The sequence below is a fragment of the Gallus gallus genome, chromosome 1, assembly GCF_016699485.2.
Source record: "Gallus gallus isolate bGalGal1 chromosome 1, bGalGal1.mat.broiler.GRCg7b, whole genome shotgun sequence".
NCBI classification, from domain to species: Eukaryota; Metazoa; Chordata; class Aves; order Galliformes; family Phasianidae; genus Gallus; species Gallus gallus.
Genome location: NC_052532.1, coordinates 76,757,453 through 76,782,864, shown reverse-complemented (window position 1 = coordinate 76,782,864; position 25,412 = coordinate 76,757,453). Strand labels below are relative to the sequence as shown.

At 38.5% G+C, this 25,412-nt stretch overlaps 1 protein-coding gene across 1 annotated transcript in view; it reads left to right on the top strand.

The window, feature by feature from the left end:
- Window positions 1-25,412, top strand: part of KPNA1 (karyopherin subunit alpha 1) — a 51,707-nt gene extending 26,295 nt beyond the window's left edge. The window contains exons 7-14 of the mRNA NM_001030774.2: window positions 1,610-1,698; window positions 2,656-2,755; window positions 3,304-3,467; window positions 4,309-4,387; window positions 9,917-10,042; window positions 19,612-19,739; window positions 20,529-20,707; window positions 22,095-25,412. Of these exons, the coding sequence (NP_001025945.1) occupies window positions 1,610-1,698; window positions 2,656-2,755; window positions 3,304-3,467; window positions 4,309-4,387; window positions 9,917-10,042; window positions 19,612-19,739; window positions 20,529-20,707; window positions 22,095-22,282 (1,053 nt within the window). The 3' untranslated portion in view covers window positions 22,283-25,412. The remainder of the gene's footprint in view (window positions 1-1,609; window positions 1,699-2,655; window positions 2,756-3,303; window positions 3,468-4,308; window positions 4,388-9,916; window positions 10,043-19,611; window positions 19,740-20,528; window positions 20,708-22,094) is intronic.

Below are 25,412 nucleotides of genomic sequence, written 5' to 3'. Positions count from 1 at the left end.
GAGCTGGTATAAGTTCTGTCTCTTAGGTTAATTTTTTTCTTTTAGCTGTCTTTTCCATGTTGAATCTATGAGGCTGCTGGACCCAACATTACAGGTTAATTTCAGATAAACTATTGTTGGAACAGTTGTAAAACAGTAACAACTGGAATGAAAAATAAGCTTTCTTGATTAGCTTTAGAGGGACACAGAATTAGTAGTGACAAAGGTCACAGCAAAGCTCAGTATGATTTGGTATTCTAACTGTGGCTGACAGCAAAAGCCTGAAAAACAGTAGGAGAACAAAACAAATCCTTCCCCAGAATAGTCTCCTAGTCTCTAACAACTTGCAGTCTAGGGACTTATGATCTATCAGTTGATCAATCTATCGCATTATTGTGGGTAAGTCCTTTGTGTACCTAGCAGCTAACTGAATATAGTTAAATATGTATGTACAGATTTTTTTTTGTATTCATTTTATTTTGTTTTAGCTGTACTAATTTTTTTAGAGAATATTATCTTTTGGGCCTTTAGAGTGACTGGGGGGAGAACTTCAGAGGCTGGAAGAAAAGTTCCTTATATTGTAGAGTAGCATCTCTTTTACTGCCTTTTAAAAACTTTGAACTGCTGCTGTTCATGATATCTCCAGTGGTTGCATAGATTTTGTATAGCTCTTACCTACTAAGAAGGTATTCTATTTCATATGTCACTTAGACCTCTGCTAACTTAAAATACATACAACAACATGTGAGTTTCATACTCTTGTGGTAAAATGTCTGTGAATCGTTCTGCTGATATAGACTGCTTTCTTTAAGTTCTTCTCAGTTACAGTTCTCACACTAGTAGAAAGTGATATCAGAAACACCTTTTGACCTGAATATATTAAACAAAATTAATGAATTCCTTCGTTCTGGTATTATGTAAGATAGATTTCATGCTTTTTTAATCATCCTTTGGTATTTTGTGTCTTACTACTCAAAATAAGGGGTTAGGGTAACAGTGACGCCCAAGGGGGAAAATTATTGTCCTTACATTTTGTCATGCATATATCTAAATAGTCAATACTGGTTCTGTTTTGTGTTGCTTTCTCTTAAAGAAATATAACAATGTCCATCTGAACTTTTTTATTTTTGAATATTGTTTTATTTTGTATTTAAATCATCTTTTCCATCTTCCTTGTTATCAGTGTTCTTAATGTGACTGTGTAAACAATGCATGCTTTTATGGCTTCCTAGGAAATACTAATATGAGCTGTTGTACACATTTTTGGGTAGATACAAACCTGCTTGACGTGTGCTATGAACCATCTGGACTTGAACCAGGGGGCATGTACAATTAGTGCATTACTGAGCCTAAGGTGAGGAGCTCTCATGTGGACAGAGTAAGGTTGACTGCCTGCAGTCTTTGGTGACATACCCATTGACTGCTTGGGTACTTAGACCTGTGTAAACATTCCTGAATAATTTAACGAGCTTGGGTGTATATTTGCAACTCTTAACCAGAATGCATTCCCCTTTTGTGTATTGTCCAGGATATAATGGTGAGAACAGAGATGATCTCCCACTCTTAATTCACATACTAAATGGTTTGAATTGTGAAAATAAAAACAATTACTATTCTGTTTTTATTGCAGGCAGTATGGGCTCTTGGCAACATTGCTGGAGACAGCACAATGTGCAGAGACTATGTACTGGACTGTAATATTCTGCCTCCCTTACTGCAGTAAGTCTGTTTTAATACATTCTTCAGAATATTACGCAAGTGCTTGATAAGAGTGAAGTTTGTTTTGCCTTGAAAAATAATTTTTTTTTTTGTGGACTAATTAGGCTTATTTTTGAGGGCTTATTTTGTAACTGAACTAAAAAGGAATTGTGTTAAGACCAGCTAAGCTGGAGCTATTTTGTTCTACACGGTGGGTGGATGCCTGGAACTAATAAGAATCATAGAGTAATTTAAGTTGGAAGCGACCTCTGGAGGTTGTCTAGTCAAACCTTCTTTTCATGGCAGGTGTGATCAGAATTGCTCAGCCACTTAACTAGTCAAATTTGGAATGTCTAAGGTAGATTCCATAACGACTCTGGACAACTTGTTGAAGTATTTGATCAAGGCATAATGAAAGACAATGTTCTGACAATCAATCAGAATTTTCTGTGGATTTATTGGCTAGTTGTTTTTAAGCTGTCTGGAAAGTGCTCCAGATAGACTTTGCATTGTATTTGACTTAACTAACGAGCAGCAGTGCTAGGATTAATCTCAGATAAGGAAATGCACAATATGCCAGAGACTGAAGCAGCTTTGACCAGTGTGGTAGTCCTGTGGCACGCAGATATCATGAAGATATCTGTATTAGAGTACGTTACACCATTGTCCTTCCTGTGTCTCATGCAGCAGAAACTGAATCCTGCAGATGGTGTATGTGTCATCTTGTGAGAACTTCAGAAAGAGACCAGTTTGGGATGCTGTAGTAGGATTCAAAGGTCTAATGTGAATGTTAGTATCCAGCTGTGAAGCGTAATTTTCCTCAGGATCTGGTTTTATGGAAAAAGATTCTAGCATGTTTTCCCCTGACATCGATTAAAATATAGGCCTGAATTCATGTGAATGAATTGGGCAGCTGGCCATACTGGGTTGCCTAGCTTTGAATGTGCATTTGTGAACTTTTGAATTTGTTTGTTTTAGATTACTTTCAAAACAGAATCGTATCACTATGACCCGAAATGCTGTATGGGCTCTATCCAATCTCTGCAGAGGGAAAAATCCTCCTCCAGATTTTGCCAAGGTAAGAAATGTGTTCCTTTTAAGGTAATGTGTTGTGAGGTGTAGATGTCCAAAGAAGAAGTAAGAATGGTTAAGCTTAAACTACACAGAAATATTTCTGAATTTCTCTGAAACAATGGTGCGCTTATTACAAATTAAGCTTCTGAATGTTTTTTGTTCTTTTGGCAGACGTTCACAACCATTGTTTTGATATTGCTGCCTCCTGGTTATTTGTTAATTTCATTGCACAGTAGAGAAAAACTCTGCATCTTGGCTTCTTTAGTGCAGAGAACGGCATGCCTTGATGGAGAAGTTTGAGGTTAAGTTTGCAGACATGGTACTGTAGAGGCTGAAGAATTCTAGGTGCTTTTCTGCTTGCTTGTTCCTCTCTGCTAGCGTAGTTGCAGCCCTACACCAAAGTGCTGCTGAAGTCTGAAATTTGCCAGATATTCAGGATTGTGATGCTAGTGTGTGGTTTTGTAATGATGCATACAGAATTAACTGACATGTTAATAGATATTCCAGCCCTTATGATTGCATAATCTATGCATCTCTTATATTGTTCTACAGGTTTCGCCTTGTCTTAGTGTGCTTTCCTGGCTGCTCTTTGTCAACGATACAGATGTATTAGCTGATGCCTGCTGGGCTTTGTCCTATTTGTCTGATGGCCCCAACGATAAAATCCAGGCTGTGATTGATGCAGGAGTCTGCAGAAGACTTGTGGAATTGCTGATGTAAGAAGTTTGTTCTGAGTAAATGCATTATTCTCTCTTTTCCCTAAACTCATGGTTCTTGCACCAGAAAGCACAATTAGATATATCTTGAAATTTATTAATTTTCTAAGAATGAAAACAATCTGAATTTTATAATTTAACCTGTCTCTAATCAGTCCTCTCTATTTGTCATGAGTAACAGGAATGGTGGAGCTTTTCGTGTGCTGTTTTTTCCAACATGTAGCAGCTGCATTTTTGTAAAATATACAGAAGAACAAGAAACAATAGTTTTCCATGATGTAAATTAAAAAGGCTATTAGAAAAAGCAGTCTGCTGAATTATTGAATAGAATGTATTACTTAAAGTACCTTTTTATTAAGTATTTTAATTTCTGAAAAAATTATTTACTTTTCCTTTAATAATGATAATGGGGAGATGCTGTGCAAATGCATTTAATGACAGAATATGATTAAATGTCTGGCTGAGGATGTGCTTGAGTTAAATGCAGCTCTTCTGCCCGTGTTCCTCTGTCTCATTATCTGCCTTTGTGCATGCTACGTTAAGCATGCTCCATGCTTCAAGTTGATTTTTCTGCTCCCTAAGATGCCTGTACTGTGAGGTGCTTGTATTATAGTAGTGTCATATTTCAATTTTTATGTTGCTGAATGATATCTTAGGGCCTAAAAGTTTTGAACTCGAGAATGAGTTGCCATTAGTTTAAAATCAAAAGGGATTTGATTCATATAATGGTAGATAAGTCAGTCTTAGCTGGCATATTTTTCCCTGGCAAATGTTTCTTCCTTGAAGATGTGAAGATGAAGGTGATTCAAGATGGTTAACATCTCAATCTTGGTAATTGTAGGCATAACGACTATAAGGTAGTATCTCCTGCCTTACGAGCTGTTGGGAATATTGTCACAGGAGATGATATCCAGACCCAGGTATGGATTCACTTCTTCATGTGTTGTACCCCTGTTCATTTCTCTGTTAATATTGATGTAACTTACTCACAAGTACCTGTACCTGTTCCTTTTTAAGTTTGAAAGATTGACACTAATTGCTGTATGTAGTGGTTTTCTTTTCCTGAACTGCTATTTATTCTTGTATTGCTGTGTCTGGAGTTGTTATATAGCTGTGCAATACTCTTTGAATTTTTCCTTTTCTGTTCTGTTTAAAGCAGTCTTCCTCTTAGGCTGAATTTTATACTGAGTGATGTAGTGTGGTGGGGCCATTGACAGCCTGTTGGATTTGATGCCAGTGACAGTCTGTGATGAATGTACCAAAACAGTGTGGTGAGATCTTTGATGATATGTAACAGTCTGGGCATGTGCTTGGAGAAGTAAGAAGCAGTGGCTCACACCATTGTGTTGGAGTTAAACTGGGAGCCAGGAATGTGTTGCCTCAGAGGTACATAGTTGTCAACCTACTGATTTGTAGGCTTTGCAAGAAGTGGCAGTTCCTATTAATTTTTGTAATCAGTGGAAACAGAGTCTGTGCCATGTATACATGTTATTCGTGGTCCACTGACTGGTGGCAACCTTTCTTGCAAGCAGAGCAGAAAATCCTATTATGAGCTTCATCTACTGTACCTTTTGTTAAACTTTTCCCATTTTTTTGTGTATTCTGACATTCTTTTGTGAGGATCTGGTAATATGTGAAAGAAAAGTACAGAGTAGGCTGCTGCTTTTGAAGCTTTGCTGACTTTTGGCCTCCACCTCTTGTTCACAAACTAAAAGGCATGAAAAGCATGCCTGTGTGATGCGGAGCTGTCAGACAAATGCACAAGCAAATTGGATTGAAGTCACAGGCTCAGGCAGGCTTGCTGTGGTGGGCTGTTAACTGTTATTAAAGCTGATGGCAGAAATAGGATCAGGAAGCGGTGGTAGCTGAAAATGGGAAGGTGTGTGTGGTGGAGGCATTGAGATGGACATCCAGGTGATGGTGTTAGTAGCTGGGGATTTTAGATGACATGAAGAGCTTGAGGAAAAACAATTAACTGATAGTATCTGATTACCCACACAAAGCACTGAATTACTTCTTCCACATGAATTATGCTAAAGTTAAAATCCAACTTCCTAACCTTGAGGTGTGTTCAATAATTATTGGTTTATATAAACGTATCCGTTTGAATTTTGTAGTTCTGTGGCAAGAAGATCAGACATAAAGATGAGTTAGCAACAGCAAGATACTGTTTGAGTATTTTGTAACTAGTGCTGGGTGAGGAGGTTACAGTGTTAATAATGTTTATTCATAGTCTGTGGTTGGATTCTGTAGGCGGTGTTCTGGTTTTTTTTTTAGTGACTGTTTTTCAGATTGGTTGTAAGTGTGATTGAGATACATTTTGATAACATAGCTGTTTGTTGTTTTTTTTAATAAAACCATAAGGGATGATCACTCAGTTATGTGTAAGGCAGATAATTAAATACTACATTTCACTTTATGGAATCTTTGGTTTCACTTCAAGAAAATGTTTCAACTACTTAGCTGCATGCAGGTGTTTGGTTTTGTTTTTTTTTTTTTAAGAGGAGCATACCAAAATGTTTCTAAAATTCTAAGGATAATTAAAGGAAGATAGTCTTGCATGGAGGCTATGGCATATGACAAAGAGGGATCCAGAAGATGCACAAAAAATCCATAACCAGATCGGTGAGGGAGAAAGAAGAGTCCAGCTTTGACAGTAAACGTGTTTCTGAATATGTGAACAAAATACAAGGCAGCTGCCTGAAAAAGGTTTGTGTCCTCTCTTAGATCTTTTGCTTGTGAATAGAGAAGGTCTCATGGGTGAAGTGGTGGTTGGTGGCCTTCTTGGCCATATTGACCATTAAGTAGTTGAATTGAAAATCTTTGGTGATGGGAAAACTGCATCCAAAACCTCAACTCTTGATATGGGGAGAGCAGATTTCAGGCTGCTCAGGTAACAAGTTAGTAAAGTCCTCTAGAAAAATGCCTTCCAAATGCACACTTCCATCAGTGCTGGCTACTTCTTAAGTACCACCTCCTGAGAACACAGAAACAGGCAATCCTAGAATGCTGGAAGTGAAGCAGATGGGACAGACGGCTTGGCTGAACAGGATCTTTTAGAGCTTAGGAAAAAAAACCTGTATGGCTACTAGAAGCAAGGTCAGGAAACATGGGAATACTACAGGGATATTGTTTGCCTTTGCGGGGAGAAAATTTGTGTGACTAAAGCAGAATTAGAGTAGAAATTGACCAATATTGTGGGGGATGATATATATAGATACATTTCATATGCTAATAATAAAAGGAGGACCAGAGATAACATGGGCTCATATCCTGGTAAGAATATGTCCCTGTTTGTAGTGCGCCCAAACAAAGTAGGCATTTATGACTACTTTGCCTCTGTCTGATGATGGACTGTGGCATCTCAGGTGCTCTGAGTTGGAGGACTGTGACTGTGGTAAGGATCAACTCTCAGCCAACCTCAAACTTGTGCAGGATTTGCTACTGCACCTAAGTGTATATAAAGTACATGGGACCTAATGGAACAAATCCCAGGGTACACAGAGAGCTGACCAGTGGCATTTCAAGACCACTCTCTATTTTTCAATGATCTTGGCAATCTGGAAAGGTCTCCATTGACTGGAAGCTGACAAATGTTGTTCTAATTCTCAAGGAAGACAAGAAAGAAGATCCTGGTAATTACAGGCCTGCCTGTGAGTCTCATTTCAGTGCTTTGTAAAATTTTGGAGAAAATTGTGCTGGGTGTTACTGAAAAGCAACTGAAGGACAGTGTGGTCATTGATCAGAGTCACTACAAGTTCATAAGGGGAAGATCCTGTTTAACTAATTTAATTTCCTTTTATGAGAAGGTCACCCATTTAGTTGATCAAGGGAGGATGGTTGATGTTATCTTTTTGGATTTCAAAAGTAAAGCTTTTGATACTGTTTCTCACAGTATCCTTCTGGACAAAATATCTGATAGGGCTATACAAAAACATAATGTGATGGGTGAGCAATTGGCTGATGAGTTAGACTCAAAGGGTAATAGTAAATGGGGTTACATCAGGCTGGTGGTCAGTCACTAGCACAGTTCCCCAGGTCTCAGTTTTAGGGCCAGTTCTCTTTAATGTTTTCATAAATGACTTGAATGTAGAACTAGAGGTGTTTTGAACAAGTTGTCTGACAATAACTGGGGAGGACTGTTGACTCCATTGTGGGTGAAGAGGCCTTGCAGAGAGATCTAGACAAATCAGAGGACTGGATAATCACCAATCACATGAAGTTCAACAAGAACAAGTGCTGGATTCTGAACCTGGGAAGATGCAGCCCTGGCTATGTGTACAGACTAGGGGATGAGATGCTGGACAGCAACCCTACTGAAAGGGATTTGGGAGTCTTGACCAAAAGCAAGTTGAATGTGAGTCAACAATGTGCCCAAGCAGCCAGGAATATGAACCCTATCCAGGGGTGCATCAAACATGGCATTGCCAGCCAGCTGAAGGAAGTGATTTTCCCACTCTACACTGAACTGATGTTGCCTCTTCTCAAGCACTGTGTGTGCAGTTTTGAGCACTGCAGTACCACAGGGACATAGAACGATTGGAGAGTGCCCAAAGGAGGACTACAAAGATAGTGAAGAGTCTGGAGGGGATGACATATGAGGAGCAGCTGAGGTTCTGTGGTTTGTTCAGCCCAGAGCAGAGGAGGCCAAGAGGAGACCTCAGCCCAGCCTTACAAGGGGAGGTGAAGGAGCAGCACTGATCTCTGCTCTCTGGTGACAGCAGCAGGACCAAGGAGAATGGTGCAAAACTGGGACAGGGGAAGTTCAGATTGGTTATCAGGAAACGGTTCTTCACCAGAAGCTGGTTGGGCACCAAAACAGGCTCCTTAGGGCAATGGTCATGGACCCAAGCTGCCAGAGTTCAAGAAGCATTTGAACAGGATTGTCAGACGTACAGTCTGATTTTTTTGGGGTGGTTCTGTGTGTATCTGGGAGTTGGACTCATGATCCTTGTCGATCCCTTTGAGTGTGGGATATTCTGTTCTTGTGATGCATCCTCAGAGCGCACACTTCTGTAATATCTCATTTCCAACAATTAATAATGGCCAGTGCTTGGAATTGGCCAAAAACGTAGGTAGTATATGTGAAGAAAAAGAAATCCAGTCTTTCTTGTCCTGACAGATATCTGATAAATGCTGAACCATAACCTTCCCCCCCCCCCCCCCCCCCCCCCCCCCCCAGGTACTTAATTTGCTAAATAAAGTTTTTAGGAACATGTCCAAAGACTGAAGAGGAGTTGGAGGATGGAAGGGGGGAGAGAGGGAAGGTAGGGAGTTCACAGATTCCAAGATCAGAAATCCTGCAAAAAAAAAAAAAAAAAAAGCTGAGGGAGCTGGACTTGTTCAGCCTGGGGAAGAGGAGGCTTTGGGGAGACCTCCTTGTGGCTTTCTCATGCTTAAAAGGAACTTATAAGTGGGAGGGGCACATACTTCTCATACTTCTGGTCTGATTGTGATAGGTCAGGGGGGACACGGTTTTAAATTAAATGAAGAGAGAATTAGGTTAGATCAGTTTTGGGCCACTTGCTACAAGAAAGACATTGAGACCCTTGAGTGCATTCTGAGAGGGGCAACAAAGATGGTGAGGAGTCCGAAGCACAGGTCTTACGGGGAGTGGCTGAGGGAACTGCGATTGTTCTCTCTGGAGAAGGCTCAGGGGAGACCTCTTCACTGTCTACAACTGCCTGAAAGGAGGCTGCAGCAAGGTGGGCGTCGGCCTCTTCTCCCACTTCACCTAGCCATAGGACTAGAGGGAATGGTGTCAATCTGCACCAGGGAGGTTCAGGTTGGATATTAGGAAAAATTTCTTCTCCAGTAGAATAGTCAGGTGCTAGAACCAGCTGCCCAAGGAGATAGTTGGGTCACTGTCCCTGGAGGTGTTCAATAAATGTTTAGATGTAGTACTGAGGGATGTGGTCTAGTGGGGAAATATTGTTGGTAGGTGGGCAGTTGGACTAGATTACACTGGAGATCTTTTCTAACCCTGGTGATTCTATGACTTTAAGTTGGAGGAATTTCTTTACTTAGAGAGTGGTGAGGCACTGGCACAGGCTGCCTACAGAAGCTGTGGATGCCGCATATCTGAAGGTGTTCAAGGCCAGGTTGGGTAACTGGATCTAGTAGGTGGCAACCTTGCCCATGGCCGGGGCATTGGCTCTAGGTGATCTTTAAGATCTCTTCCAACCCAAGCCATTCTATGTTTCTATGAAATCCTATGTTACTTAAACTACTCAGTTTTTTTGCTTGTTAGCTTTTCTAGATGTAAAATACAAGCATTTATTTCTTAGTTATTGCTCTTTTATTTTTATTTTTCATCTTTTAAAGCGTTTTAGGAATATCTTAATGGCATATGCTTTCTAGCTTTTGAAGACTCTGTATTTCTTTCTCAAGGTGATTCTCTATCCTAAATCTCCTCTAAGATGTGCTTTTCTTTTTTCTTTTGTGTTCAGGTAATTCTAAATTGTTCTGCCCTGCAGAGTTTACTGCATTTGCTAAGCAGCCCTAAAGAATCTATCAAAAAGGAAGCCTGCTGGACAATATCTAATATAACAGCTGGAAACAGAGCCCAGATCCAGGTAACCTTTTCAGCTATGATCAGTGATCTTTCTTTCAGGCTAGAAAAGAACATCGGGTGATAAACTGTTTCTTGTGTTGTATGTATACACAGTTACATGGTTATAATTATTTGGAAGCAGAAGCATGTTTATAGGCTCTGTGCAAAATAGAAGCATAGAAATATTCTTATCTCTCGGATGCAAATTAGAATTATTTAATTTTATAATATTAAACAGATAATGAGGGAGGTAGACAGCCCTTCATGCATTTGGCAATCTCTAAGATACAGAAATTCTCGACTAAGAAATGAGTAAGCTACAAACTTTGAGAATCAAATAACTTCAGATGTTTCTTGGTTTCACTGCCAAATATGGATGAACTACATTGTGAAATACTTTCTTTATTCCTATTTATATATTCTTCTAATTCCTAGTACTGGCAGTTGTGCACTAGCCAAATCTGAAATTGCTTTTTATTAATCTGAACCATAATTGAGGATATTAAACTTTTTGCTTTGTGATTTGTCTTTCTTGGTTATACCAAATTTTGTAATCCGTTATGTTATGTAATAGCACAGAAAAGCAAATGGAAGTCTCAGTCCTTTGTGTCAGCCATTATGATAAGGCCTCCAAAAACACACATCTTTGTTCTGAGTCATGATTTAAGTTCAGCTGTCATGAGGAAATCCCGGGACTTGTTTCAGGCGGTATAAATGGGAGATTGACCATCTTCTCTACAGAGAAGATTTTTTTTCTTAAACTATAAAAAGAAAAAAGTGCTAAATAGATTGTTTTCCCTGGATCTGGAATTTTAAGAATGACTATACTAAGGGATTTTTTTTTTTTGCTTCAAAGACGATGCCTCGTACCTTATCTTTTTCAAAATTGTTGGAAAAACAGATTTTGGTGAAATATACAAGGTTACCATCCTGAATGAAAATTTCCTCCCATAAATCAAATTTGATTTTTCTGAAGTTATATTTCTCAGTGCTTTTCTCATGGGATTTAGAGAGCATTCTCAGAGAATGCTGAGGTCCAACTGGAGGCATTGGGTCTTTGAGGAACAGAAATGGATAGCAGAAATATTAGACATTAGAAATATTTTCGCTACTGCCTAATAACCTGGGAGAAGTAATGCATGGGTGCACATAAACTAGGCCATGTCCATGTTTCATTAGTCAATTGTGCTAATGTATACTTTTCCTTTTAAGGCAGTCTAATATTTACTAGTCTTATATCTGATATCTCTGAATTATTCATTCTATATCATCAGAGTCAGCATGAAGTGTTAAGCTTTTTCACCAAGGGGATTGATTACTTCTGTAGAAAATTTGCAGGAGGTTATTAAAAAAAAAAAATGTATAGTACCTGCTTTGCAAGTGGCGGTTGTGATCTGTGCAGGTATACCTTCTTTATAAACCACATTCAGCTGCTGACTCAAATGAGATCTTCATCTACCTCTCGGAAAGAGCAGGAAATAAGGATAAGGTTTTTCAGAAAGATAGCTCAGTCTCTCCTAAGATGCTTAGAATTGAGTGTGAATGTTTATCTAACTTAAGAGATACTCATCTTAAAAAGCAAGGAGGTGAGAAAACAGAACTTATGGAAGGTGAAACACTGGAGGTCTTCCTAATCTGATTCAAGGATGTGACTAAAATGGAACCGAGGGCAAAGAAATCTTCTGCAGTTGTAGTTGTCCTTCTCAGTCAAAATTTTACTCTTAATACTGAAGATCATGTTTTTGTGTTGTTTTTCTTTGTCTGAAATAAAAGGGATATGGTCATGTCATCTAACCGTGGTAGAGCTCCAAAAAATTTGATTCTGGCTGAGCTGCTGCTTATGTATTACATCTGGAGTAGATGAATGTTTAAGAAAATGAACTGTATAAAATCAGCCGCTGTGTCACTGCTTTTTTCTGTATCAGCTGTTTTGATTGTTGTACAGTTAGCACTGCAAGTAAGGCAGTCAGTACCACTTGCAGTAGGGTAAACATGTTTTTGCCTTTGCTTTCCTTTCAGTGAAGAATCTTTTGGCTGCCTTATCCATACTACCTTAGAAATCCTCTCTGTTTTTATCTAGAAGGTTTTCCTGGGAAGCCTAAGAGTTCTAAGCGTAGGAGTTCTGCAGAGCAGTCCAACCCAATGCATTTATTTTTCTCAAGTCTGTCAGAGATGTACTTCAAGATGCATAACCATGTAGGAATGTCTCAAACTGCGAGGAAAAAAAGAGCTTTAGAGAATCAGAAATATTCACAGAAGTCATTCTGTAAAGATACAAGTATCTGAAGCATCAATAAAATTTAAAATTTGCTAATAGAGCTTTTTTTTCGAAATGCCAGGATTTCTATTTTCATTTTCAAGTTTTAGAGGTAATTTATACTATAGAACACCTAGAAGCTATTTCAATAATCCATTTGCTTCTGTGCCTTCTACATTCATTGTATTATATCATTCTGTTGAAATGAAGCAATTAGTATTGACTGTCCTTGTTAGCATAGCAGTCTTACACCTGATACACACTGCTCAAATGTCCAAAAGTAAGGATTTAGATGGAATCTTAACTACAGCTTTTATAAGACTGTATCTTTTAAACTGTTGTCCCATCTTTTTTCCAATTAAGTGATGATAATGTAGTATCTTCATTTCACAAAATTAGCCTTATCTAACAAAACAAAATTGTTAGGTACGTCTTTGGTTGTGTGTTAGTAGCTTTTAAATGTTTCAAGGTGTCTTATCACCTGTTTATGTTGGTTCCCTTTCTACTGAACAGAATAGAATTGCTTTCTGGCTTGGGAAAGGGAGATGAGAAGGCAGAGAGGGGGGGAAATAATCGCATGAGTCACTAATATTGCATCTTCATTTCTAGCTAGTAATCATTTGGAAGTAGGGAAGAACCCTTAGCTTTGCATAAAAAAATATTTGTGGTTGTGTGGACAGAAGCTTGTTTTCTCAGAACTCTTGCATCATGAAGAAAATGTAGTGTAAACCAAATCACAAAGTGCGTTTAGATTTAAACATAACATAGCCTGCCTTAGACTGTACCACAGACAATATTGGAAGGCTATCTGTTGAGTATTTTCATCCAACTCCAGTGGAAAAACGTAAGAAGAAAATTCTCAAAAGCGAAATTGATAGTTCCTCATTTAGTTATCCCTTGGTTCCAGTTCAGACAGATTGAACTGCCTTTGAACTTTGAACACATACTATGTAGTGAAACACTGGCTGTCCCACGTGAATAGCCAATACAGTCCATACTGTCACCTATGAAACTGAAATTAAAATAAGGAGTTATTCTGATCGTGGGTGGAAGATAACTACCCTGGTGATTGTGGCATTTTGCAAACAATGTCTGTCCTGAGGCTTACATTTTTGACACCGTGAAAGGAGGCCTGTTAGAGGAAAACTAAAGTAAGGGCTGTTTCAGAATGTTTACAACATGCTTGACTGGAAAACATGAGGCCATTTTTTCTTGGAAATAAAATTAGAAACTACAGGTGTAATTGCAGTGATTATCACATGCTGAAAGTCTCATCCTAGATGTGTAAAAATGTTCTAGAAAAGCTCTTATTCTTCTAAGTGTAGTCTGACTGGAGACTTTGTCTTGTGAAGTTTAAGGTGTAATGAAACCTCCTATCAGATCTGGAGTTGTTATGCCTGCTTTTCTCACAAAATTCCTTCTCTGAGATATTCCTTCAAGTAACTCCTACTCAGTGTCAGTCATTGTAAATGCTTGAGATGAAAAATACTTCAAAATAATTTTTGAAGTTGGAATATGCTATTTGGTAAAGATTCTTAAAGATGATTCTATGCTGAAATGGAGAGTAGAATCCTTGTCTGATTTCAGTAGCTGTGAGGACAAGGGATAATTCCTATTTGTGAAGAACATCTAATTGAAATAAGTGCATGGATGAACCTATCTCACATGAGTTGCTTTTTTTTTTTACTTCATAGAAATTAATTTCAAAGACAACTTTACACGTTGCCATGAATTAAAATATCAGTTCTTGAGAACTGACCTTCCTTATAGAAGGAAATACTAGATGCAGCTCTAAACTAAGTTTCTTTTCCTTCTTCCCCAGTACTTCCAAGTTGTCTGACAGTTCCTACTGCAGGTGGCAGACTAGCCAGATCAATTCCAGCTTCTGCTGTATTAACTAGGTTTTGAACACACACAATCTTTAGCCAGAAAGCAAATAAGAGTAATTGCAGTTTTTCCTGGAAGTTGAATACCTGTTTTATGTAGTAAATAACATTATTGTGAGTTACAAGCTATTCTTATGAGTGGATTGTTGCTCCAGAGCAGCGTGTTAGAATACTATGGAAACTTTGGGTAGTGCTCAAACCGCAATCTATGAATCACTTCTGAACAAGAAGAAAATGAAGTATTTTGGTAAATTTAATACGTATCTAATCAGTATTAACAGACAAAGCTATATTTAGTGTCTAAGATTGCGTTGGATTACACTCCCTCCATTCACCCACTCTAAAGTATAGAATATAAAGTTAGAGGGAAGGACTTCTATATTCATTTCCACTTTCATACTGTCTATAATGCTGTTTGATAGCACACTCCAAAGGCTTTCACTGCCATTTCTAAAAGATTAGACGACCGTCTATCACTGTTAGATTTGCACTCAAACACAGACTTTTTCTAGTGTTAAGGCAGTATAAGTTAACATGCATGAAATGTGTGGAAGTAAGCGCTGATCTTTGTATTTGAAGTTTAAAACACAGGAGGCTTGTGTTTGGTTTTTTTTTCCTCCTCCAAAGGTGGAAGTGAAAGCCTTTCAGAGTGTGTTATCGAACAGTGTTTAGGCAATGGAAAAGTGTGATAGAGTACAGCAGTCTTTCCCCTCTTTATTTCTGTGCTTTTGAGGTTTGGGTTGGATGTGTATATCCTGATGCAGTCTTGATTGTCACTAAGTATAGTTTTTGTTTGTTAATTTTCCTAGTTTGTATACAGCTTTGCTGTACTTCAGTGGATAGCTTCCCCAGTCAGGGAGAAGGGGAACTACATCTTCCTGGGAATCAGAAGGAGAACTGCACAACTGAAGCTAAATCCTGACTGTCGACCCTTCTGAAGGGTATGAAAGGCTATCAGATGCCTCAGAAAATGTTGTCTAACTTCGCAAGCTGTTGAAAAGCTATGAAAGGCAGTACACCAGGTACAATCTTCCATATCTGACAGTGAAGACATCGTAGGAGTTCTTTCCTGTTGACAGGTTAAAAAAACTTACCACTTTTTCTTATATGCCTTAAATTCTCACATGAACATCTGGAACATGGAGTGTGGCTGTGCATGGTAACATCTGGATCTGTGCCATATTTTTCTGTAAATTTTCCTATCCGTGCTGAAATGTGATAGAGGGAAGTGTAGCAAATGCTATCTTATTTATCAGTTTTATAGACTGAACAAAATGCATTTTTATTAATTGGGTGAAGATGCAAGCTGAGAATTGTTAGAAATTGTCTGTAAAGGCCACAATAAGACTGGGGCTGTGGAAAAGGAATAATGCAGTTCATGTACAATGTTGCTGTTTACATAGGCAAACTATCAAGTTATTTAAATATAAAATATGTTGCACCAATGGTCTAAAATCTTTGTGCCTCTTGTTGTGGTAGGACTTTAAAAAAAAAATCAGGAACAAGATATTGCTGAGATTGCTGAGAATGTCATATTTGTCTGTGGACTAGCAAAACTCAGAGCGAAAAATTGTTAAATTTGTGTTTTATTAAAAGTCTACCTTTGGGCTTCTGCATATGGTAAATCCATATATCATGCCATATGGAGGGCAGTGGAGCTAGAATACCTTTCATTCATTTATTCTCTCTGAAAACATCAGCGGTTTGTTACTGTTTTTTTTTTTTTTTTTGTAGAAGAGACTCAAAGCTGCAGACACCTCAACACAGTACTGTTCATTATATTGCAGGCTCTTCCTGGGAACAGGTAGCAACCTTGTGTAAACAATCTAGAAGTTTACTTTATAAACAATTTGGAGTGTATAGGTTTAGTGTCTGTGTAAACGACAAAAGTCTGTTAGAACTGAGATCTCAAGTGCTTCCTGGATCACAAATTACTGTGAAATCCCTACAAACTGAAATTTCCAGCTTGATGAAGGAGAATGTAGGAGTAGGACTATGCTTACAGTTGCCAGATAGAGTGGTGACTGTAATCTTTGAATTGCTGAAGTTGCTGAGACAGCTTGCAGGAGCAGGAAATCACAATCACACTGTGAGACTTGGTTGGTTGCTTTCACATATGTATGTTGAATCATGTGTAGACAGTTGCATACTATATGTGTATTTTTGCATCCCATATGTGATTTATTTGTTGGAACTGAAACAAAGAGGAGAAAATTCAGTTAGTGTTGTCCAGTTCATGTACTGACTTCTAATACACTACTGCTGAAGAGTTGCTCCCTAACTGGCTGTAAAGTAGTTAGATTTGACAGCGATGCAGATGTAATAAATCTCTGAAAATTCACTTCCACATAGGTCCATTCCTTAAAACAAAATATTATCAAGTGAACAAACTTGATTAGAAGAAATAAAAAGGATGGAATGTTTCCAAGGTGAGCAGTTATTGGAGGTTTGCAGTACAGGAATGCAATCTTTATAAAAAGACGCAACAAAAACTCTTCAAAAGTGAGGTCCAGATTTGTTGAAGGGCTGAGTATTACAATTCTGTTTGAAATTAAATTTGAAAATTAAGATTTTTGACTCAAACTCAATTTTAGTTTTCTGCAAGATTCTGTTGTGAGTCAGAATGGTTGCAGTGTACCTGAAGGGATGCAGTTGGGCATAAATTTTGGTGTTAGTTTCATGTTTTTATGGATGGGCTCTGCATTAGCTATTGGGCTGAAAACAGATTGGTATATCTTGAAAATGTTGTTTCAGTGCCTAGTAGCAGCCTGAAATCAAACACAATTATTATAAATGTTAGGGAAAGAGATAAAGCCAAAACGGTATTCCTTATTCTAGTTGTAGTATAAACCTTCAGTGTTGCACTGTGTGTACAACCATCTTCAGGAAATATATAGGGCATGGATGTTAAGGAAGACCAGAGAATGTCAGCTTGATTCTGTACAAAGAGCAACTACATATGCTAAGGGATAAGTGGAGGGAGTTGCAATAGAATGCTGTAGAAACATTAGTGGCATTTGAGAAGGTGAACAAGGAAGGACTGATTATTCCTGGCTTTTGAGCAAAGTCATTAAAGAGAGACAGCAGAGAAATGACTGTGTGCTGTCTTCAGGACAAACAAGCATGTATTGTTTCCTTCAGATGTAGTCAAACTAGAACTCACTGCTGCAACTGGGAAGTTTGAAAAGATGAAAAAATATGAAGATTTACACTTTCCTGTGCATCTGCTCTTGATTGCTTTTGAAAGAAGGTTGTTTATATATTTTGTTCTTACGTGCAAGCACAGTGGTAATTTGGATTGAAAAAAATACCATGTGAGCTGCTGAAAATGTGTTCTTTTGGAGTGTTTCTTTAAATTTTTATCCTGTTGGCCTGCTGTTATAAAATTTCTTTATAAATTTCAGACATATTTAGAAGGCTTACATAAATAAAGTTACTGTACATCAGCTGCCCAGAAAGAATGTTTAAATATCCTTTACCTTATGGCTAGTAAGAAGAAGTTTCCCACCTATTTTCATGAATGGCCAAGTCATCTTAGATTTTTCAAGGACCAGTTACTGAACTGAAGTCGCTTAAGAGTTCATTTTACTTAAAAGCTATTCTGAGCTTGAGCACTTTTTAATATTCACCACATTACTTTAGTTTTCATCACACTTCCATATCAGACAGAGACTGTGGTAAGAGGGGGAAAAAGTCATTCAAGTTAACGCTTTTTAAGTCTTTGGTTGTAGGGTCTCCTCCTACCACAATCCTTAAGGGTTTTGCTCTGCCTGAGGTGTACTTTTCTTCAAGAGAAAGAAGAAGTCTATTTCAGTAGTTCAGTATTTCTCTGTTATCATGTAAATAAATGTACTTGAGAGGAATGTGTGACCTACTTCTGGAATAAATGTTGTTTCCACGTAAAATGTCAGAGCTAGGAATCCTTGTGTATTCTATTTCAAGAATAACCATTGTAGGAAGGGGTGTGAGACATGGGCTTTAAAATAATGGATGCTGCAAACACTCTCCTTTAATGCTTTATTTTCTGCATTAGTGTTTTGTTTTTTTCCACCACACTGAAGCTTATGCTCTTTAAGGCTTTCCTTCAAAATATGCTATTATAGACTCCAGAGGAGTTGCATTTTGATCAGTGAAGCCAGGAGACATACCTGAGAGAGAGTTGTGAAACCACGGTGTTGGGCTTTCTGACATTCCATTATTAGTGTTTGTTACTGTCCTTTCAGAACCTGGGGTTTGGCAGTAGGGTTATGGAGACTGTAGTGTTCAGTACCTTTATCAGTGCAGAAAATAGAAAAGGATTTCTGTTGAATCTTCTCACTCTTAGAGGACATCTTCCTCCAAATCTAAAACGAATATGAAGCCTTTCAGTGGTAGCAAACAGGCAAATGTAAAAGAGCTTTCTGTTATCAAATTCCTTTAAGTTGTGTTTTGTGATGGTTTTCAAATTGGTACGCTGTTTTTACTTGAGGCCCACAGGTTGCCTTTATAGAAGTGTACAATCTGTGTAAGGGAGACTGTTCATGGAACTGTTGATAAAACTCGTGTGCATGTGGATTTGCAAGTTCATGCAGCATGGACGCCCAGATAAACAGGAAGGGTAAAAGAAAGAAAGAGAACTGTCTGTAGCTTTATGCTGGATGCAGTATGTTCCGCTCTATGGAGCTCCATGCAAAGAATCTCTTTGACTTTGAGTTTACTGTTACCAGTTGTGTGATGATGTGCTTACAAAAGGGCTGTTCAAAAATGTGCCCTAAGCTCTTGATGCTTTTAGTGATCCGTGGGAAAGTGTTTCAGATCTTTATTGTGGGTATAGTACTGAAGTGGTTTTGTTTGTCTCTTACTGCAGAACATACTTTCCAGAAGTTACTAGAAACTTTGAGCTGCTAAATACTTATTTGACTTGTATGAATTTGGTAGGCTATGCAGTTAAGCATCTTATCAAGCAGTCTTTGTTGCTTGTTGCTTTGTCTTTTCATCAGGAAGGAACATACAGGTGTTTGCTTGCTTTGCGGAACTCTTAGTTCTTAAAATACATTCTCTCTTTGCCCTGTTGTCTAATCTAATCATAATAGAGTGCCATATAATCAGGCTTATGAACTCTTTTTCTGTTTAGGGAATCCTAATGACTTAGTGGTTTACTGACTTAATAGCTGAGTGGTTAGCTATCTGGAAAAGTAAGAGAAATATGGCATTCTCTTGCTGTCAAAATATAATTAAGTGGCACATTAGATATGAAGGTAGTTTCACCTGATCTGTTCAATTTGGAATAATCATTTACCCAGTGATAATTTGGGTTTTGAATGTAAAGCTATAAACTAATTTTTGCCCATTGAGAAGTTTGCTTCATTGTTTAATGTGTGGTCCTGAGCATAGACGTTAAATGAGCCAGCACAAGAAATTTGTTTCTAATTCTCGTTATAACCCTGACATGTTATTTCTTTTTTGCAGACAGTCATTGATGCTCATATCTTTCCAGCTCTTATAAATATTTTGCAAACAGCTGAGTTTCGAACAAGGAAGGAAGCAGCTTGGGCAATCACAAATGCAACGTCTGGAGGCTCTGCCGAACAGATCAAGTATGAAATAGTACAAATATTTCAGTGCAATTGGGTGAACTAGTGCTTGTTCTAGGAATCAAACTAGTAATCTAGAAACTAGAAAACTTTTCTATAAAGAGTTGGTACAATTCTGACAGACGCTGTGTACAATTGTGTGCTTCCAATGTTTGTCTACAGAAATGTCATTTTTGGATTGAGGTGTGAATGAGCTGTATTCATTCCTGTATAGAGAAATCACATGAGAATTTCATCTGTAATATTTAATTTAATTAATTGAACCATTTCTCATGTGTGGAAAAATTAAATTTTAAACTTATTTCACAGTGGTCATTTCAGAATGTAATAAAATAAGTTAGCAGACTGGAGAGGAGTGGCTCAGAGACCTACTGCCAAGCTCCTGAAACTAGGGCATCATGTGCATTGCTCTTCCTCTTTCTTATACTAGTATATTATGCTTATATGCAATTTTGTATGAAGTAAATACTTAATGTTACAAATTAATGCAGTTCATATTAATAATATTCATTTAAAACTTGCAAATAAAGTAAGATGTATATAAATATAAGCTAGAAAATTGTACATAAAGAAATATATAAAACAGACATACGATGTATATGATATTTTCAGTGTTTTAGCAGAATTGGTAAGATACAAATAGCTGTCTGTAGAGTTTCTGTTTTCTCCAATCAAGTTGATATTTTATCTGATTGTTTTGGTTCTTAGTCCTTCACACTAAATGCTTATTAAATAACAATATCTGCTGTAACATCACATAGAACCTGATTAATTGTTTGTAATGTTTTTCAGATATTTAGTAGAATTGGGATGCATCAAACCACTCTGTGACCTCCTTACTGTAATGGACTCAAAGATTGTGCAAGTAGCTCTGAGTGGGCTGGAGAACATCTTGAGGCTTGGAGAGCAGGAATCCAAGCGCAGTGGCGCTGGCATTAATCCTTACTGCGCTCTTATTGAGGAAGCATATGGTATGAGCAAAACATCTGTGGATGGCAGGTCTTAGAGCAATGACCATGGATCCATTAGAGTTTCAGTAGACCAGATGGAAATGATTGCCCTATCACTGTTAACTGTTCTTAGACAAGTTTCCATCTACCAATGTACTTCAACATTTACTTTCTTTTTCTGTGTGTAACTTGAGACAATGTATGCACATGGTCTTTCCTCTTTTTCACATTGAGGAAGCCTTCTGGGTATCATTCAGCCTTTAGTATGTTCCTTCCACAGCAGATAAGCTTCAGGAGCTCTGTTTTCAGGCCTATCCTTTCCCTCTCCGCTGCCCTGCAGAATTCTGCCAGCAGCAGCAACTTCCTGGTTTGCCTTTGCTTTGCTGTAGTTGTGATATTTACTGCGGTCGTTTCAACCTGATTCTGAGGTACCGCTACTCTTTAAGGTTAGTTTTCGTGTTAAAAGGCCTGAGGTCTTCTCAGCTGAGTCTGGACATTTTCTGTCCTGTGTGGTACATCTGTTTCTCCACCTCAGCAGTGTTTCTCAGTATAACTAAGTATCTTTGAGAAAACTTAATTTCATTTTTCAATGCCATAAATAAGATTGTCTAGCAGAAGTCTGAAGGTGAAGAGACTGTAAGTTGCTCACCATTTAACACTCTTGCCGTACTGGGGGATTTTTCTTAATGTGTTTTTTGTAGACTGCTGGCTCCTCTCTTCCATGTGGCAAGTACAAAGGATACAGTAAGCATGCTTGCTCTCTACTTCATGAGGTCTTAATCCTCTGTCCTCTTAGCACACTGTGCTGTTGGGCCATTCTCCATTCCCTGCCTATAACACAGCTTTCCTTATATTTTCAAAAATACTGAAGTGGCAAGCAGTCCATAAGTAATTTGTATGGCTACAAAGGTGTGTTTATGTCATATCAGTTCAGACAGGGTGTATAGTCGTTGTATGCGTGCCAGTTGCATAATAAAATCAGTTAGTTTTAACTGTCGTTTTGGAATAAAATAATTGAGGTTTTTTGGAAGATTCTGACTGACAGATTCCAGGTGAATTTGAGTATTCATTCTGTTAAATAGCAGCTGAGATTGGTAGACTGAAAGGACCCAGGGGATTCCTTCCCTTCTGGGTCACCTGGACTCAGAGGTTGTTCCCTCTTCTTGTTTCTAGACCTATACAGTAGAGAGGCAAAGCACGAATTCCCCACTGCTATACACATACACTCTTTTGGCACAGATATAGCTGGCCACAGAGATACATGATTACTTAGCCACCTAATGTCACAAAAATGTCCGGATCTTTTTCTAAAGATTGATGGAATGTGATGTTTAAAACAGACTGAAGATGATCATTGGTCGTAGTGCTTCACCAAGCAGTAACTTTTGCTCACTTCTTTTCTCTGCAGGCCTTGACAAGATTGAGTTCCTCCAGAGCCATGAGAATCAAGAGATTTATCAGAAGGCATTTGATCTGATTGAGCACTACTTTGGAACAGAGGATGAAGATAGTAGCATTGCCCCACAGGTGGATCTCAGCCAGCAACAGTACATTTTCCAGCAGTGTGAGGCTCCCATGGAAGGCTTTCAGCTCTGAGGTGCCTCTGTGCTGTGTGCTTCTCTACCTAGCCAATCCTGTTGTTGAGCCACAAGCCACCTGTGGAGTGATTCTCTCAGTGTTTTCCATAACCCTGTTTGCGCTCATTTGCTTGCCTTGTGCACATTCTCTTACATACGTCTGGAAAACTTTTGGCTCTCTGTGGCAGGATGCCCCCTTCTTGGCAAGGGGTTCCCAGAATCACACTTCTTCTCTAGATTCTGAACCTCTCCACTGTCATCTTCGTGAGGTTGAGGCACATTTCTATACTATGAGGTATTCCCTACTCCTATTACAGGAAAAGAATCCCACCTCCACTAGCCCCCCGCACTTCTGGCATCCAAGGTAAGGCTGCCTTTCTCATGTATTTACTGCAGTGTGTGCCTGCAGTTCCAGGGAGACTTTCGGACTTTCTGAGAACGTGGCTGAATTCATTTCCCATACTTTTCTCTGGATGCCTCTTTGGATCGCTGTGTGAGATGTGTTAAATCTTCATATGGAATGTATCTCCTTTGCTGTATGTGCCAGCTGGAGCTATTGGAATATAGATCATTACAAATAATGGAATAAGTCTTCTATCCCCTGCAACAACAAGCTCCAATGGATGTGTTTTCTGGTTCTTAAGAATACTGAACACACACGGCCCTACTCCTTCTCAACACTGAGCTCTCAATGTGGACTGCAGACCACTATGGAGATCTACGTACCTTCTCAGTCTTTCCATCCACAAAAAGGAACCTGTGAATAGGTCACTCCTACCACCTCCCCAGAAACGACTTTTTCGAAGCAGCTTTTAGAATGGAGAAACTACCCTCATTTTGCTTGCCAGCACAGTATAATCCGGCCAGGCCTACCTTAAAATTCAGCCCTTCCTGACTTCGTGCTACAAAGTCTGGTCCTTGGTAGTAGAGTTATGGCTGAAAAATTTCTATCTGCCTCTTTACATTTTTACACAGCTTGACTTGAACTGAGTTCTGAAAAATTACCTTCTGAACACAAAATCTTAATTTGTAAAACTTAGCACAAGGAGTGTTAGATCTCCTTTTCATATTCACAAGACAAGAGCTTCCTTTCCAACTCATCTAACAGAGTCCTACTGGTCAAGCCTCGTATTTAAGAACTAAAATGACACTATGTTCAAAGGATGGTTAATATTACACCCGGATCCACCTAGCCCTTTCATTTCATTATTCCTTTTGCTGTTTATGGGACGTCAGGTGAACTAGCATGGAATGCTTGGTTCCTACAGGACATCTATATGGCATTGCTGACTGCATGACAGCTGTCATCCACAGCTGTAGACTGCCCTTCTGCTAGCAGCATGTTCTTGGCTCCTCAAGCTATTTGGATCACAGACATCTGATGCAAAGGCCAGCCGCTCCTCACTGAGTTCAGCTGACATTGACACCAAACTTCAAAAAGGGGGAGATGCAATGTGATTGTAAGTGGCAGTTCCATTTCTGTAAAGGCAGTGGATTCTCCAGGCTATCTGCCCCCCTCGTCCCCAAGCAATGGGCTATGTTCTTTCAAGCCATTTGGAACATTTGTAACACCCATTTGTCCAGCGTAAACATTTCAAAAATGCCTCTGACATCTGCAGTGTCATGTACCTGTGGTAAATGTTAGTGGCAGAACTGTCTGCAAGCTCCTCCTTATGACTCTTCTCGGTGACAAGCCACTGCAAAAGCAAAAACAGCCCACTGTATACAGAATAATACAAATATATAAATTGCTTGTCAGAGTGCTGAAAGAAGCTAGGCAAAGGCCTGAACACATCAACTCCGTGTCATCATTATTTAAATACAATCTTTGGTTCTGTCTGTGCTTCAGGATGGAGACTGACCTATGTGGCTGCTGCAGAAGCCACCTGCTGCCTCCCTAGCTAAGCCAGTTGGCCTCCCTCTTCCCTCTCCCAGTTATTTTCTAGTGCTGCTTTGTGCTGAAGGAACATTTAGTTTACTGCACTTGATCTGTAAATGAACTTTGATTCTTTGTAATCTTAGGGGGTTAAATTTGGTGGTTAATTTAAAAACAAAAACCCTCAATGTTGCCTTTACATCACATATAAATAACTGTGTTTCTCTTTTCTTGAAGGGTGATAGAAGCACTGATTAGTAGCAAAATCTTGTTTTAGCTTTTGGATTTTTTTGTGCTGGATTTTTTTACGTGTAAATTTCCAATAACATGTCATTTCTATAAGATTTGTTTAAAATCATTTACCTCTTATTGGATGGTATAAAAATGCTACATATTTTGTAAACAAATCTGAGCGAAGTGTGTGTGCATATATTCTGTATATTCATATATGTATATTCTGTGTATATATACACTTGTGTGTATATATACATATATACACACACACGTGTATATATATATACACACATACGTATGTGTGTATATATACATATCTATATATCTATATATATATAAGTGTTTTCTCTTCCAGGCTAGTGAAAACAATGTGGTGCATTGGCGTTTCCCTCCCCTGCCCCCAAGAGAAAAATGACAATTGCCTCTAAATGAGCAAATTAAAAAATGAGTCCATTTAAGCTGAATGGTGTGCCTTCCTGTGTAAGGAGCCTAGCCAGTGTTTGTTATTTTTGCAGTGGATATGTGAATTCAGAGCAGATTAGTATAAATCTTTGAACTTGGTATGTTTGTTTGAAGTGACAGGCTTGGTTGACACAGGTAATATTGTTGTTGTATATACTTACACTGTGTAAAGCATTTGACTGGTACTGCATTATATTTTGACTGAGAACTAAAACAATACAGAAGTCAACGTGGCACACATTAAATGGATTAAAATGTGGCTAACTCATAGGTCTCAATTTGATTTTAAACGGTGCTCAAATGAATGTATTTTCATCAGGATCTTCCAGCGACCAGTTCTTGTCTTTGCTTTATTTAGTCTTACTAATGACTTGCAAAGAAACAAAATTTCTAACAAGGCTGCAAATTACACGAGTATGGAAGGGAGAACAGACTTGTGCATTATGAAAGGAAGAGCTTACTGATACAAACTAATCAGAATTACTTGGTAAACCAAGGGCAATCCAACTGTTTGTATTTTGATAGAGCCAAATGTGTGGTGTAACATACCCATCTAATAAATAACATTCAGGCCACA